Below are 18570 nucleotides of genomic sequence, written 5' to 3'. Positions count from 1 at the left end.
CTTAAAAGAGGGTGAGCGTGTAAGACGCTGTCCCGGACACCCTGCTCCCCCACGGCCGCAGCGAGAAGCCATTTCCATCAGCCACCGAGGCCTACCCACGTCGGTGACACGAGGGGTCCCTCTCAGCAGGGGTCATCACCGGCCCTGGCACCTCTCCTCCAAAAGCACCGTCCAAGCTGCTGCCAGCCTTGGTTTCGTGATGTGAAGAGCGAGGGACACAGTCCGTGGCTCTTCAGGCTACCGAAGTGGAAGTCCCTGGAGTACGTCGCCGTACGGAAACGGCACTTTGGCCGCAGGTGGAAGAGGCCTCCACCCTCGGCCTTCGCCATCTTAGTCGCAGACTGGGACGACGTCTTGCAATGGAAATCTCAGCCAGGGCTCAGCACAGCCATGACCTGCCAGGAAAACTCGTTCTGGGGATCTGCACTGAGAAGAACACTTCGACAGTAATATGTCTCAACCTTAAAGAGAAACTATCACTTATTAATAAGTGATGAAAATTAGAGTGGGGGGCGGGATTTGGCTCAGGTTCCTAAAACACTGACACCTAATTGCAGTTAAGGTTATTGTTTATCACCATCCATTTTGAAAAAAAGGTAAACATAAAAGACCCTTTTTAAATAAGTTTGATCAATCATCTGTGCTGAATATTTCAAAAATGTGAGCATCCGTATGTAAACCTTACTAAACATGCCCAATTCTCTGCTCTGTATGGTGTGTTTTTAATCAGGAGTAACAGTTTCCACGATTGTGTGAAGTGCATAAACCACTTTATGAACTCTGATGACTGCGTTTCTCAGTATGGTAGATGGAACATGATGAAAACTATCAGCTATATTCCATATGTTCGATAAAACTGACATTTAAGATACTTACATATTTTTAACGTATATAAAATTGTATTCCCTCTCATCTAATGGTTATTTTACAGGAACACATTCCTGCTACCTTCAGGTCCTCGATATTCATTTGCAGCTATGTATTTGCATCGTCAGAGATGTTTTTAGTTGCAACCTCATGCTAGTCAACAGTATTTGGGGCTCAATGCAAAAAAAAAATAAATCCAACAGAAGAATTCAGTGTACGTCTACACAAACCCAAATATTTATATTCTAAACAGTAAGAGTTAACAGTCAATCAGTTACAAATAATAATTTGTCTGTGTAACCAATATTTAACACTATTTTGTAAGAGGGCACCAATCTGGTTATTTCTACAAATTCTTAAAATTTTTTAAAAACTTCCAAAAGGTCAGTTGTTATAACGTGGCCAGGAAGACACGAGCAGTGGCTGCGTTCTCACACTTCACACTCCAAAAGGACTCCCCTAGGTATCTTTCTGAAGGAAAGTATCAAGACGATTCAAGTTGAAGATACAAGTTTAATGTTTCCCTGAACAAACAGCAAGCCAATGACTATTAAGAGAGTTCCTATAAGCAAACCACCTTGTATGTGAAATGCCCTAACTCTATGCATATGCAATGAATGAGATGTGCATGGCAGGAATTAGAAAAGAAATAATTGCATCACCATTTCTCATGACATCACAAGCTACAGACTGACATCTACGAGGGTTATGATGCCACCAGCACCTTGCAGCACCATTTCCCTTCCACTAATCCGATTACCTGCCTGACAACAGGAAAAGATTTTTCTTGTACATTGTTATTTCATGATGATTTCCCATCTTTAGAAGAATTTCTGCACAATTGTTTCCTGAAGTAGACGGCTCCAGGCTAAAGATTCTTGCCCCATCGTAGGACAATACTAATCCCATTGCCAAATGAGAAGAAAAGAAAGTTATAAAGTTCAGACAACCCATTCGTGTCTGCCTGAACTTGGTCAGAACCAAGAACGGGAGATGGGGTGTGAACATTACAACTCCCCGAGAACGCCACGGTTCTTTTCCTAAGGGAATTTTTTTCAGCTTTTGATGATTAGCATTTTATGAAAGGACATGTGAGAATGAAACGCCTTTTTTTTTTTTTTTAGGGAAAAAAAAAAAAGGGTGAAAAATCTTGTCTTCAATTAAATGCAATTTCAATAGGAAAAAAATAACAACCATCCATTCAGCCTGACAGTTCTTCAATACGAGAGAATTTGAGCTTGCAGAATATAATTGACCAGCATGGAATTTTGCCAGAACACCAAGATAAACATAATTACTCATATTAAGAGTGTTAATTAATGGTTTGTGAACACAAATAATTGGCTGCTTGGTTTTATAGCTCATTAGAAAGCCAACAATTCCATTAGACAGTGCTGCCCAGTAGCCATACTAGGACCACTGAGCTGTAATCACCAGAACCCTGAAACTAAGCCAGTGAAAATCAGTGAGAGAGGTCGACATCTGAAATTAAGCTCGGAGAAAAAAAAATAGCTGATCCTAGTAAATAAATATTAATACTTTTGGGATAAAGGAGGGGATTCTTTCTGTTGGGGTTTTGATTTTTTGATTTTTTTTTTTTTTTTTTGGTTGGGTGATCGTTTATGCAAGTTTTTCTACTAAAGATCTCTTTTAAAAACCCAAAGAGCTGCCAGATGGAGTTAACCAGTATTAGTTACGAGTCAGTGAGTTTGCTATACACCGCCTATGACACACGCTGCAACCCCAAGTGTCAATAGTGAACACCGGCGGCTTCCTTGGCAGAGCCTCGCACGAGCGCTGCGAGGGCCGGATCACAAGAGCCTGATCCGCATCTGCTGGGGGTTATTGATTAACACCCAGCGCGGGCAGCGCCGCGTTCTTGGCAGGCAATAACTGCAGCCTTACAAACCGCTGACGGGCTAAACAAGCTATTAATGACAGGGTGCTCTTCATCATTTAAAACGGACAGACTCTGCTGCTTGACCACAAGGACAAGCAGGTTATTGCTCTGAAATGTTATACAAAAGACACAAATAAGGTGTCTCTAATGAATAAACCACACTTATGGCTCCATGGTTCTTTCTCAGCAGAGCTATTAATAGAAAACAGGACTCGTTCAGAGTTGCAGAATTATAATCATCTTCTCCAAGGCTTCAAGAGTTTGTTAAAATTTGTTACTCAGAAAGGAATTAGCTGAGTATAACTCAGCAAATCCCCACCAAAATTTTTGGAATACAAGACTAATTCCCCCTATGCTTAGAACTTTGCAGTTTCTTTTCTTAACCAGCTAAACCAACAAAATGCTGTTTTCTGACCAACTCAGAAACAGGCCCATGGACCTGCTGGGCAGTTCCCCCACCTACAAAGAAATTCCTTTTGTTTAGAAAAGCATCTGGTTTTAAACTGGAAGTTCTGCCCTGCAACAATTTATAAAATATTGACCGATTTTTTTTTTTTAACAGCAGTTGTTATGCTACTTTATTTCGCTCCTCTGTGTAGCTGGATGCTAGACACTAGGATGGCAGAAACTACTTAAAGAGGGGTAAGCAGTAAAACACAGGAACGTACAGACCCCATAAGGACAATATCACAAATTGTAAACCACCCTTTTTTACAAGGGTGATTAAATAAAAGATTACCAAATCAATATAAAGACAACTCTTTTTTCTTAAGAGGGAAAAACTTCCTTACAAGTATTTGGAGACGCAGCAATTTAAAGTAGTAGAACCAGAGCGATCGTGTGGCTTAATTCTTCGGATGAATATCCCTATAATTTATTGGAATCCAAAAGGTCTTTGTGAACTTGTTTGACATAACACTGGGATATAAAACAGTTTCCAGCGCGAACACTCCCATTTGTGGGAGCCTTGGGAAACAGTTCATTTCCTCGTGCACCCACTCCCAGGACAGATTTTCTAAGATCACAGAGAATAGGAAAAAAAAGTTTCAAAACTGGAGGTTTTTGACAGTGAAATACAAAGCAGCTAACGTATTTAATGGAGACAAAATTTTATTCAAATATATAGTGAGTTACCCTGTAAAGAAGTTAAGGTATCATTACTCTGCAGAGCACCTTCCCAGCACATTTTCCCCCGAATCCCAGGAAAGCCCTGCACACCAGTGAAGGCTATTCCCAGTCCAGCCCCTCATCCCCATCCCCTCAGAACCCACGGAGCCTCTTCCTGCTGCCCGCCTGAGGTGACGTGATAAATCAGATCTGCAGCTCCAGCTACTGCAGCACTCCCAATTTAGAAAAAGTACCAGTCATGGTCATCTGTCAAGACTACAGCATCTTTATAATGCATTAGAAAAATTCTCTGAACCCATCAGATTACAACTACCTGACACCAGCAGAAGAATGAAACATTTTAAAAATTTATTTAAGAGATTCAGCTAGCATGCAAGATACCAATGAAACTAGCAAACAAGATTAATTTTCAAACTGCTCTAAAAACTATTCATAACACTCAGCTATTTATTCCATTTACAGATTCAAAATACTAGTTGCAATGGAACATTTAATATGCCACCATTATAAAGGGGAAACTGTTGACAACTATGCCAGAATATACATCCTTTTCATCCTGCTGTTACTCCAAGGAGATATTGGTACACAAGCTCCTACAAATCATATTTCCCAAGTGATTCCCAAAATGGGAAGCAACAACAGAAAAGCAATTTTTTCAAATGCTTGTGCAATACATTGTGATAAGATTTTATTTTAATAGCAGTACAGAACAGTGCAAGTTATTTAGATACTCTAAGAAAAAATTAAACATGAGTTTAACACTTCTCATGATGTCCTGAGATATACGTGCCATTAATAGTGAATATTTTGATTTAATGGGATTTAATAATCTGTTTAGATGAACTACTTAATGTTCTGATGATTGCTGACACTAACATCCTAGGCTCAATGAGCTTCAGACTTGTGACAATATTGTATTTTTTCCAGTTTTGATCAACTGATTAGTTTTTAATGCTAAGTATGTCTTGCCATCACTTGCGGTTTGAATATGTTTACTTAAACCAAAAATATTTTGCATCTCAATTATTATTTTATACTGCAGCCCTGAATGGAATTTAAGTCAATACATTATTCATAAAGCAAAGACAAGAGAAAAAACAAAGCTGTGCACTTCTTTCAAAGACTTCAAATTACTAAAACATACCATATTTATGCATGCAATATTTGATTGTGTGTGTGTCTTCTTTTTTTTTTTTTAATCACAAGTTTGTTGTTTTCAGATCAGGATATGCCAAAAATCCAACACCAAACAATTTTTGTTTATAATTAAGGCAATCATCAATCCAAGGATTGTAGTCCATTTTATTTCATCTCTACATCAAAAAAAGTAATTTAAAAAAATTAAAATTCCCTTGAAATGGTGAGATAAATGAAAATGTAAGTGCCTTCACATAATAACAGTAAGCTGACCCTCTGGGAAATGGCTGACTTTCTCAATTCAAGGTATTCAAAGCTCATTCAAAAGTGTTCATTTGGAATGCAGATATCAAAGATGATGCAAATGTTCAAGAGAAAATTAAAACTTACCAGATGTTCTAATCCAGCTTTGATGTTTCCAGAGTCCCTGTAACAGAAGAACAAAAGTTCTAAATAGTTGCTAAACCCTTGTCTACAACGATTTATGTTTAACTCGGAAATGTCAGCGCCATGTAATTTCTCAAGTATGTAAAATTTTTACTTTTAATATCTTAATCATTGCAATACCTAAAAAGTATCGATTATCCTAATGCTCAACTACAGAATTATTTAAAACCCCAGATCTCACCTGCCCTGAAATTGTTACTAACTGTAGCAATGCAACAGGACACTAATTTAAAAAACAGCATTTTTAATACAATTATCCCACTAGTCACACTGGAAATAATAAAACAAGACTGTGAGTAATGCTATTTATCAAATCCTCATTCAGTGGCTCATGGTTCTGCTTTGCCACAACTTCGATAATAAAATTCTGTGACCATTTACAAAGGTGATGGACCGAATCAATCGTATACTAACTAACAAGGTTGTGGCAGCCATCTCGAAACTTTGCATTTGAGTCCTAACAGCTGAAAAAAATTACAAATGTACAGTTACAAAAATGAAAAGCAATGTCGCATAAGGCCAGCTGCAAAAAAAAAAAAAAAAAAGTGGACCAAACTATCAAAGTAAAAACACGGAAAAGCAAGCGGAATTCAGAGTGAAAATGAATCCTTAACACATCCTGCTATGCAAAAAAAAAGACAACCTGAAAGAAAACCGAAGGAAAATGAATTAAGAAGTCCCCAAATCCCAAGCCACTAAACAAGGCGGCTGGTTTCTGCTTCCATTGGCTCCAGGTTCTGCCTGCTCCCAAAACCGTAACGGTGCCTTCGGGGGCAGACGGGCTGTAACCACGGCAAACAAGGAGAAACTGCCCCACGAGGATTTCAGGTAATCGGTTCTTGGACAATATAGGGTAGTATGTATTTATACTATCAATTTTTCAACAAATTATTCAACTATATCAAACCACAGGAGCAAAAACCCCAACCCCATTCCTCTAAGACAGCAAAGCGTGTGAGACCGAGGCTTCCGTTCTCTTTAATGCTTAGTACAGGCTGTGTTAAGGCAGAATGTGAAGTATGGAACATTACTAAATACTGAGTAAGGCGACATTCAATTACCCATTTTACCACCTTGCTGTACTGTATTTTAGAATTTTTACAGAAAGATTTTATTTATAATTTCATAAAGCTTTCCAAAAAGTCTGCATCGTGCTTTGGTTCTATTCGAATATATCATGAATGAAGCAAAAGAAAAAGATGCACTTTCCTTACACCATTATTTTCTACTTTGCAACAAGAATTTAATATTCACGGCCATACAATATTTAAATAGAAATCATCCCCCACGTCTACTTTTGAGGTGCTAAATGGCCTTAAAGAATGTAATTACTTTGGAAGCAGGATCCAAGCAGCTGATGCAAGGAGCTCCCAACTAATGGTTTAAAACCTGCCCTGTTAGTGGTCTGTCTCCTGCACCATCCCTGTCATGACTTCATCAATATTTGTGCAACTCCTTTTGCCCTGTGCTGAAAGCAGCCTTAATTCAATTATAGGTCTCAAAACTGATAAAAAAGGTCCTGAAGTGGAAAATGCGAAGAGATTATTGGCAAATGAATAAAGATTTGTATCGAACTAACACACAAGAGTACAGCAGGGTTGGGTTTTTTTTTTTAATCATTCCCTGTCTTAAGTCTTCTGGGAACAGTGAGTTTCCCTTCCCCTCATGCAGCACATCGATTTCTGAATTAGACTGCAATATTAAATAATTAATATACTTGCCATGATTGATGTTTTGCATTAGTTGAATATTAGGTTATCAATCAAAATCCACTTGGTTTAATGTAATAATATTGAAAAAGTGTCACTGGCTGTTCATCCAATTTGTAGTTGAGGCAGCACAGATAGTAATATTGGTGTAACACAAGGCTCTAACGCAGGAAATGCAGTGGTTGAACACACATAAGGCAAACATTATCAAACTAACCAGGACAAGGTTGAGGTTGTCCTAAATAAACCTTGTGGCACCTGCCACTTCCAATGAAAGCCTCTTTCCAGCCGGAGGCTGCCGTGCATCCATCAGCGATGACACCCAGGGAAGCCATGGCACAGTTTTATCTTGCTAGTTAAACAATAATTATACAAATAAGACTCCCACTAATACGGTATTTCAACTGTTAGGTTATGCAAAATCAGACCTGTTGCTACAGCTCAGCCTAACACATAACCTTAGATGTCTACAGAATACCTTAATCATTAATACCATAAAACACTACAAATAAAAGGCAAGAACAGTTTTAGGCACATCCGGTATTATAATGCTCCCAAACAGGAACACCGTAAGAAAGTTATATTAATTGCACATCATTATCAGGTAATAATGTGTTACTCAGTTTTCACACCACACCACATAGCTCCCAACAAGACACGTATCTGCCTTGCAAACTGCCTCCAGCGCACCACTTTTATTTTCTTGGTTCATTATGCGAGTTTGGTTGTATTCTTGAGCTTTTCTTTTTGGCATCAGAGAGGCTCTGGAATTGTGCTTCCCCGCTACATTCAAGACTTTGTGCTGTAAAATACTAGTTGAAGTGCATATATTTCTAAATCATACATTAAAACCAGTAAGCATAATACTCAAGCTAATCCAAATGTCAGCTTTTGGTAATGCCAGGGGGAAAAAAATGCAGCTGAGGTAAATTTGAATCACGGTCCTGAGGAACCTGTACCAACAAGCCAGGAATTCATTTAAGCAAGTGTTGCCAGCTTTTGGATTGCTTAAAACCATAGTATACGTAACTAATTGAGGTAGTGTTAACTTAGTAGTGTTAGCTCTTTTGCCAGTAAATTAAACTAAAATTATTCACTAGCACTTGCTGGAAATCTTGATTTTAACCTGGACGTATATTCATGTTCAGAAAAATAGGTTCCCATATAAAACTAACCATTAATCAAGGGAGCTGAATAATGCACAGTATCTTTAAAACATTCAAACTTTAGCTATTATAAAATAACTTAAGATTTCACGAATAATTTAATTTTTAATAAATTTATAGCAATTTCACACAGGAATTGTAGAACTAACACTTGTGTTTGCACAACAGAGCTAACCAAATTACTGGGTACTTTTAGACACAGCGCTCTGGAGCAAAGCACCCTCAAGAAGCTACAGCATTAACATCATACTGCAATGCCAGTCACTTATTTTATCACTGTGAGGCTACCTAAAACCAAAAAAACCTCACACATATTTTTACTTATTACGAAAACAGGCAATAAAGCTTGTTAGTAGGTCTCTCTTACAGTCTTTAAAATGACAAACAATTATGACAGCCAAGTTTAATCTGTGCTGTTACTCAGATCAGTAGCGATGAACTGGAAGTATCCTGAAATTTTAAAAAATTTATTCAAAACAAAACCAAACTGCTTCAATCCGCATTCGTTGGTTCCTCTCAAGTCGCTATCAACTCACTCTTAACACTTCTCTTATAGTCATAATTAATAACTTTCTTTGCCATGATTTTTTGGTTGGAGCCCATAGGCCATGGAATAATTCTATGGATTATCTATACCTGTGGATACTCTCGGATAATTCAGGTTGAAGGGTCTCTGGAGGGCTGCGGTCCTCCTGCCTGCTCAAGGCAGGCTCAGCTCTGAGGCCACACCAGGCTGCTCAGAGTTTATCCAGGCTGGTCTTGAAAGTCCAGTCTCCTTGGGCACCCCGTCCTGGTGTCTACATGGCCTCCCTGGGAGCATCTTTCCTTCTATCTCGTCCAAACGTCGCGTCTTCGCGGTCTGTGCTGGGCGCGTCTTTCCTCCCACCGCACACCAGTTCAAAGAGCATGGCTCCTTCTCCTCGTCAGGCTGGGTGGCTGCCGGGTGCCCTCAAAGCCATCTCTTCCCCAGGCTGAACCACCCCCAGCCCCTCAGGTCCCCTCACAGAGCAAGTGCTCCAGCCCCTGACCATCCTGGTGGCCTGAACTCCACACCAAACAGTCCCCATGTCTCTTTTTTTCCTCAGAAGCTAAATGAATAAATAATTCATCACATCACTAGCAAGGCCTTTGGCAGAATCCTCTCCAGTTCCACAACATCAACTACAAGCTGCAAAGGAAAGGGTCATACACAGCATTTTGGGTCAGGCCGTACCACACTCTCAAATAAAGGCCTTTAACTCCACGAATGCCAACGTGTTGATCGGGCAGCATTATCCCAAGTGGTTACAGATAATTTTCATAGAGCTCTCTCACTCTTAAAATTTTCTTGGATCATTCAACAAGCACATCATATAATACTTTCAATAATCTGTCAAGTATCTTTTTAAATTAATTCCTTTTTTGTCCCAGTATTCTATTTAGATGAAGAACCTCATAGTGAAAGATGTTCTTGGAACAACTTCTTGTTTTCCTGTTCTTTAACCTCACGTTAACATGCTTCTACTGCTTCCTGTCGTCTAACAGCCTTCCCTACAGGTCTTCCTCTGAGTAGCACACATACCTGCTATTCTTTTGCATGTTTCTGAGCCCTGCTTGTATTCTAGATAAACAACCTCAAAATAAACAGCTGAATCTCTTCAGAAGTCTTCAGGAGCTTCTTTATGATCTTCAGCAGCTGACAATATATTAAACACTCACCAATACAAGCTACATGAAATGGGGCGAAGATATTACGAGAAACCCAGTTTGAGTGGTGGTCTGGTCCCTTCTCCCACCTCCCTAAGCTCAGTGTTGAAGGTAGATAAAGGGAGAGAAGATAGAAATGAAATTAGGATTAGATATGAGGAATTAAACCAAGGGATATGGTGAAGAGGACGAGTGAAGCTACTGCCGTAAACTTCATAACCACTGCCACTCCTGTCTTAAGCTTCTTTAGTGAGGAATCTACGTTGACTCAACACAGCCAAAGTGAGCAACAGTCTCACTAAATGCAACTACAGTGGAGGTGACAGCTATGGGAGAAGTAGACTGGTCAGCTAACTCTAGACCTTTCTTTTTGTGTATCATCATTATTTTAGCAGATTGGCATCGCAAATTCAATGACTCATCACTTTCTGCTTCTGATACTCAGAGTCTTCTCAAAGCTGATCTGCTAAGAGCTGTTTAGCATGTCAGTAGGCATTGTAAAAAAAAAAAAATTAAAAATCAAAGCAATCTAAATCAGATTCAGATATAGAATTTATTACACTAGCTTTGACTATTCCATCTAGTAGCATTGTTAATACTCCAAATTTCTGACTAAATCACAGCAAACACCACCATCACCAGCCGGTAACAATTTCCTTTCTCTCTCAGAATGTGGAAATCCCCCATCTAAAACTCTGGAAACCTGTGGCAAGACAACCTCTCTCAATGGTAAGTTCAAAGGCTGGTATCTCATGATGCCCCAGACTAGAGCTGGGCCCTGTATATTCCTGGGAAAAAGAAAATTAGGTTTCCACGTGACTACACACTATTTAATTCCGCCCTGGGATATCCTAAGGTAGAGAACTGCTCCCTCACTACTACTTATTTTATATACTCAATCTTTTCTGGATTTATTTTCTTCAGCCTTAAAAGTCTGTACAATCAGACTGAAGGTATACCAGGTATTGAATTTTAGAGGAGGAGGAAAGGAAGGAATAGTTTTTTTCCTTTTTCTAACTTTTATCTCGCATGCGTGTTTTGGAATAAGGCATTGTGGGTACACATACACACGGTTTAATCGCAACTGGATGGGAAGCCTGAACAATGCACTTGTGACCTTATCACCATTTAGTGATGCATTTATGCAAACATTTAAACCATGTTATATTCTGGAATAGCTTCACAGACTAATCTTAAGCTCATAGAACACGCCAGACATCAAGAGTAGAACAGTCATGGCCAGATCATGCCTTTGTTCAATTCCAGAAAAATAAAAGCCTGGTAGAGAAAAAAGCATTTTCTCCCTATCGGCAACAGCTAGAGTAAAAGCACACAGTTATTATGTTTGCACAGTGACTGTTCAGAAGGCACTATATATTTGAAGTTCTTCCCTGAGCTAGCTTGAATTTCAGCTTCAGACTTAGAGAGTCCTGGATGCTGTTTTTAGAAATGGATACCCCCATCATATTCCACGAAATTTTTTAGGTTTTGTATTGTTGTGTTTTCTGTAAAATTACAGGCTAATGTTTCCAAATCTGACTTCAGACCATAGACACTTATTTCAGTAGGCTTTGAAAGACACAACAAAGATTACATAAAAATCTAGAGCCCTATGCCTGTCCTCTCCTTCAATACCATCTTTAAGAGGACAGTGCCCATTCTCCTGGGTGAGCAGATAAATTCACACCTATTGACCTTTTGATGACAAGCTGGTCCCGTGCCAAACCGCTGGCCAAGACTACATAACGTGCAGAAAGAGAATTCCAGGAAATGCGTTGCTCTTCAACACTACTGCTAAACCTCCTCTGGGTTATAAAGAAAAACCTGAAAAGTAGGGCTATACTTTTGTAGCCATAAGTGGAAGTTACATCAAAGGGAATATACAAAAGGCAAGAGGAGAAAACCATAAAAGAAAGCTATTTCCTGCTGCCTCTATTATACAAAGATGAAGGAAAACAACTTGAGGTTTTTGAAAGTAACCAAACAATATATGCCAACAATACTACCAATAATGAAAATCTAAATCTTTGCAATCTACTGCTTAAGTTACACGAAGACCCTCAGAACTACACGTATCTCAAAGAGACAGTAGTAATGGCTATAAGAGTTGTGGCTCCTTGGTATCTAAAACCCCTGTTTTCTCCCTTTATTGGAGATCCAATCAATCAATAAAACGACTACAAAATAAAACAGTGAAAATAATTCAGTGGTGCAATGCCAACATCAGAGAGGGCATGGGTGAGAAGGAACACAGAGCAGTAGCCTGGCTGTTACTCTGATAACACTAAGCATCCATAAAACCAACGTAACGCATTAGTTGAGAATTTTCTTTTGCACGTAAGTGCTCAGCAGGATGAGGCAGAGCTAAACTAGTAACTTTATGCTGCTCTTTCTAATCTTTTGCTCAGAACAAACTTTCATCGAGAATAGTGAATGGTTAATGAATCCTACACGCTGCTAGAAAAAGCACCCATGATATTTTTGAAAAAGTGTGGAATGTTGTTTTGCTATTACTTAATATCAGATTCCAACTGATGTGGGACTGATCCTGAAGTGTAAAGACTCCAAAGCTGGTGGGAGTGCGCTCGGTGGCTCCCTTGCCCCAGTCATCCAAATACTTTATTTCACTCAGGAAAAAATGCTAAGAAGCTTGGCCAATTACTAATAAATTTAAATGCAATGAAGATTCAAGAAGATCATATGAAGGTCACTTATCAAAAGCAGGAAGAAAAGCAGAAGTCACCCCCCCTCACACATATATGGAGTAACTCGGAACTGCTGAAGAACTCAGTAGAATATAATGCAAGCTAAATTGAATCATACTAAAACCAGGGACTTTAAACAGGACACAAGGTGAAACAATTTCCATAATATGTTATCCTAGAGAGAAGAAAAATCTGTACCCAAGAGACCTTATCAAATATTCAAGAGGGAGAAAAAAATATATAGCCCTGGCTCACAGAAGAAAATTCAGGATTTTATGCAATTGAAATAAATACTGAAACTAAATAGAGAGGTGAAAAGAACAAAATACAGTGTTGATAGAACCAATATTTTCAAATAGACTCTACCAAAAAAATCCTTTTTCTCCGTAAGTATTTCTCAGATAAATGAAGCAAAAATAAGTACCCCAAAAGCTCCCAATCCTGTTTTACCAAGACTTCAGGTCAGATACTGAAATCTCATAAAGTATCAAAGCAGGTTTCTTTATCCTGTTGCCAGTTCAAGCCATTCCTCAGATAAACCTGGCAATTCAAAGGACCTTGTAACATGCAGGTCCCTAGAGTTTTTATATATGGAGTGGGGTTTTGTTGTTTGTTTGGGTTTTTTTTGTTTTTTTTTTTTTTTTTTTTTTTTGTTGTTGTTTTTTTTGTTTTGTTTTGGTTTTTTTTTATCCTGGGTTTTGGGTGGATGAGTGTTTTTTTTGTCTTCCTGTTCTGTGCACGGGGTTCCCTTTACAAAAAGTAAAGCCTTGTTAATCAACGTTTGCATTCCTAGCAAACGTAAGCAATTAAGCTTCAGGCTTTGGAACGTCACTGTCTCTGTTAACCAGATTATTTGGTAGTCTTAAATAAATTAGACAACTTTGGCCTGTTTTACCTTTTCTGTAATATTAGTTAGTAGATATTCAATTAAAACACATCCTGTAGGTGAAAGTGTATGAAAACATTTCCGTAATGGACATTGGTGGTCGTAGGAAGTGTTGCTAATTAGCCTCAAAGTACAAAATAGATTACAAAAGTAGCAAAAAGTCCAGCAGTGTAAATGCACAGAACGCTGCACTGAATATTAAAACAAAGCAGAGCAAGTTTTAATGTTGGTAAGCATAACTATAGTAAAAACTCTCCGGACTAGTAAAGAGTGTTACAGGTTAATGAGGAACATATAAAGAGTGCACAATAATTATCATACCTAACACCTTACCATCTGTGTTTGGATGACTGCAGAATATAAACACAGTTTGTCAGCATTGAGTCTGAAACTAATTACACATGTATTTCTATGAGCATACTGTTAGGGTAAATCTTTAAAACGCTAGATTTTCCTCAGCTGCACTCAAGTCTCAGTACTGAAGAATATTAAATTTACGTATAAATCAGTGAGAAAATTTAAATGTTCTAAGCACTAAAACAATTTGAGTACAATCAATTTTCCATTTTCTGAAAGCTTCTAAATCCTCCTCATTCACCCAATTACTACTGTACTTAACCTAATGAAATTTTATTCTGCAGGAACAATACTATTCTTAAACAAATTTTTGAAAAATATAAGATTAAAAACTTCTAGACAAAGAATAAACTCCTAGAGAAAAGATGCAAATAAAATTACTATCATAATCTTTTGTTTTTTATTTGCAAGTATAAAACTGAAGAGAAACAAAAGCAGGGAACATAGCATCTGTCATATCAGAATATAAAAAGATGATCCTGGCACAAAATGAAAAAGCTCTAATTCATTTGCAAATCAAGCCTGCCAGTTCTATTTCAAGCTGGCGGTAACTGTCAAGAGTTAACAAGATAATCACTTTCAATCCTGCCTTCAATGGTACATTACACTGTTATTCCATTCAATAAGGCCGTTCTTTGGGGCACTAGATGAATGGTTTTCATTTCTAACTCACACAAAAAGTTGCAAAAAAAATCCATGGGGCTTAAGAAAGAAATCCCTTTATGGGCATTTATCTGCCGGCACTTGCTTTTAGGCAAAATGAGATATTTGGATACATTGGTGTCCATTCACTTCCTCTATTCCTTCAGGCCCTCAGTCTGTTGATAAAAAAAAAAAAAAAAAAAAAAAAAAGGGACACAAGGAAATCTCAATCCCATTTCTTTTTTTTAAAAAACTATCTATGCACATTAAACAAGTTCTGTAATAATGTCTTGTAAATACCTCAAGAATACACAGCTCACTACACCACACTGAAATGACACTGTATCTGAACAGATCCATCTTTGTCTAAATTCATTATAAACTGTACAAAACCCAGTAAGTACTCATGAAAATTGTGCTTAGGGAAACACTAATCAGTTCCTCATTAAATGTTCAATAAAAATAAAGTTACCAATTAAAAGCACTCTTCCTATGAAACAAATTAATCCAGAATTTGTCTGTATTAATTAATAGTAAATATTTTTCTAAGATTCTGTGCTATGCATTCTTCCCAAAAGGATAAAACCTTACAGAAGTTTATCGAGCATTTAAAACTTACTCGCTGGCATACAACTTTCTATTAATCCCTCTGAAAAAAAAAAACAACTTGATGCTTTCACTCATTGCTCAAAGTTCATATTGCAAGATACTACCGGCACATTTAGGTTGGACTGTACAGATACACATTCTATTGTTGAATATTCTACAGCAACAATTTAAATCTTCTATACTAACTTTAGAAACAAATCACAATCTCTTCTTTTCTTTCTTTTTTTTTTTCTTTCTTTCTTTCTTTCCTTAAATCCCCACAGATCTCAGTTCACAGAACAAAGCTAATACCTATAATTTAATATCTTAACCGAGTTAAGCTCATCCAGCCTCAGGTCTGTTACCCATAATCAGTGCCAACAAGCGCACTTTCAATATCCATCTGTAGATAGATTGTTTTCTTTTTAAACAAAAATAAATAAAATTTTCCTCAAACTCAGGGACCCATCTTGTCAGTCACTCCTTATGCTATTTGCATACCTTACAAAGAACATTTTTGATCGTCTTTATAATCCATCACTACAAGTCAGACAACTTTTTCCATACAGCCCTTGTGCAAATGCTCCTTTATAGTAAGAGTTTCTTTTATGAGAAATCTAAACACCAGAAGTTACCAGCAGACTCGCAGGCTTTGGTTTTGTTCTTTGCACTTCACAAGTTTCTTCAGAAGTTCTAAACAGAGAGATGTTCTTATAATTAAAAAAATACTGTAACTAAATAAAAAAACTATGTGCCTGTATTTCTGTAGCATTAGAACATAGTCATTTTTGCTGCCCTACCGCCTCTGCTTCCCCAAAAATAAAGTATATAAAATAAAAATGAATTAAAAGTTCACACACTTTGGAAGGACCTTGAAAGAGCACAAGATGTTGCACTCAGAACACAAATTAACAGAAAGCGAACAGATGGATTTCAAATAGCAGGTCACAGCTTTGGGTAAGACTAATACAGTCCCAAAAACCCAGGATCCTGCCGTAGAAATCTGGGATGTGTTTCCCTCCTCTCTAGCTACCAGCAGTACAATGCTGGTGCTGCTTAAAAATAAACGATCGATTAAAAAAAAAAAAAAAAAAAAAAAAAAAAAGAACAAAAAAACCCCAAAAACAAAACCCCAAACAACTAAACAAAATAAAACACACCAAACCCCACCCTCTGTTCTGTAAAGCAGACATTCAGAATAAAAAGCAAAGATAAGCAGCAGATTAATTCTTCGGTAAAGGTAGGTATTTGTTTCTAGCATTCACAAGTGATTAATCCCCGCAGCTCAGATGAAAGAGCAGGATGACCCATCAGTCCTAGGACACAGGTTTTAAGGCCAAAGACTAAGAAAAGGTAGTTTCATATGTCCGTTATTACTGAAGATGTGTGCAGCACTTTGGCAACCGTGGTCAAGTTCAGCTGAGACCCACAAAGTGCCACTTTACTGAAATTCCACTGCTTGTGACTGCATTTGATCCAATTTTAGCACACTGAAACCTCGTGCTTTTTTAGGCATTCACTGTTGGGAGGTATAAAAATCCAATTTGTAAATGCTTTTTCACTGTTCCTCTTTGTGTTCCTGCAGTTTGATTTTGTCACTATAGTTTAATTCCTCCACGTTCTTTCATCTGGCCTGACTTATCTCCCTAAGGAACACACTCAGAATATACGCTAAATGATTAAAATATGTTTAAATGTCAGACAGGCATAGGTTTTCATTCCTATACAAGGTAAAAATTTTCCTTCTGCTGAAAAAAGCACATCCACTTGATCTCAGAATATTTAGTTTCCATCTCCTCAACTACATCAGCTAAGACAGCCCATAGCATTTCTGGTCATAAGAGACCAGAATTTCAGGTTGTATTTCACAATTAAACAGTTTGTTTCTATTATAACATGTGTAGCCCGAAAGAAAAACCTTCGAAAGTCTTTTGGTTTCTGTCAAACAGTCATTCCAAGCAGTCCGGGCATCCGCTGAGAGGTCGGAGCAGCTCAGAAGATTCTCCAACCTAAGTCCAACGTGAGGGAGAAGCCCCTGTTGTTTCATGAATAATGTGAGCAAACCTCAACAGACACATTAATAATACTGCAGCCATTTTCTCCTTAAATAAACATATCATAACTATTTTTGAATGGCATGATTTGCATCCTCCACAGTATCTCCTCAGCATTCAAACGCATCTTATCCTACGTGACTCTAGAGTTTTGCTCATGTTTTTCAATATTTTGAGGCCGGTAAGTTATGGAGAGCATCACAAAGATCCTTTTATTTTAAGCAGAAGACTCATAGATTCTTCTAAAAGGCTGTTTTGCTAAAGCCCAGATGAATTTTGAAAATGTATTCAGAATGAAAAAGGTGTCTTTAAAGTCTGACACTCAGTAAGGAAGACTGTTGTGTCTTCTACTAACAACTTCCACGTTGGGCTGCGTTGCAAGATGAATTTATAAAATTTTAAAAGGTAGAGCTTGAGTTGTTCAAGCTTGATAGGAAATTAATTCCCTGGCCACAAATAAAGGGAAGGAAATAATATTTAATCAAAACTGAAAAAAAAATAATTGCAAAGCTCTAACATATCGGACCAAAACCAAGCCTAACAGATAATGACAAAAAAAAAAAAAAAAAAAAAAAGGGGCACAGAAAGGGTTCTTTAAAATTAATGGAAAGGTTAGAAAAAAATAACTGAAGTTCATAAAGAAGAAGATTTGGAAGAAGAGGAGATCAACAGAGATCACTAAAGCAGTCCTGTTTATACCAGTGCCCACTTCAGCACCTTTGTTTGCACAGCATGCAGTCCAAAACAGTGCTGGTTACCTGCATGCTAACAAATCACCAAAGACTGCAAAAGCACTTTAAAAAGATATGTAATAGCAAGGTTCAGAACTTGAAGTGTATCTTGATGATAATATTGCAGTATTCAATAACAAAGACCTTCAGAGTTGCCAAAAAAAAAAAAAAAAAAATCTGTCACACCTGGACCTAGTCACAGTGGATTTGTACCTAATACAGCTACATCTAGATTGTAGAGACCAGGCTAACTTCCTTAAATTATCTGACAAGGCTAACAGTTCTCTTGATTCCAAGAGCAATTAACTCTCCACTAATTCAACAGCACCACTAAGCAACGAACACTAACAGGTCTGTATCGTGCTTATTTGTTATTTCTTTCTCCAGCATTTGTAATGGCCTCTGACTATAAAATTTACAAGTCTGTTACTGTTTGAGAACATTAATCAATGCTAAAATTGCTTTTGGTCTTGTGCTTATTACACATCCACTTCTCCGAGAGAAACTTCAGAAGCAAGAGATGTATTCAGGACATTGCTATGCCTGTGTTGAAAATACTGATACCGT

General features: G+C 37.8%; 1 protein-coding gene across 3 annotated transcripts in view; it reads right to left on the bottom strand.

Annotated features, from left to right (window-relative positions):
* RSRC1 (arginine and serine rich coiled-coil 1) overlaps nt 1-18570 on the bottom strand; it is a 171037-nt gene that overhangs the window by 89859 nt on the left and 62608 nt on the right. For all 3 annotated transcript variants that reach the window (XM_042793813.1, XM_042793800.1, XM_033000092.2), the window contains one exon: nt 5423-5459. In XM_042793813.1, the coding sequence (XP_042649747.1) occupies nt 5423-5459 (37 nt within the window). The remainder of the gene's footprint in view (nt 1-5422; nt 5460-18570) is intronic.

This window comes from Tyto alba, unplaced genomic scaffold (assembly GCF_018691265.1).
Source record: "Tyto alba isolate M040663 unplaced genomic scaffold, T.alba_DEE_v4.0 Super-Scaffold_10, whole genome shotgun sequence".
NCBI lineage: Eukaryota > Metazoa > Chordata > Aves > Strigiformes > Tytonidae > Tyto > Tyto alba.
The sequence above is the reverse complement of the archived record's forward strand: the minus strand, read 5'-3'. Positions and strand labels throughout refer to the sequence as shown.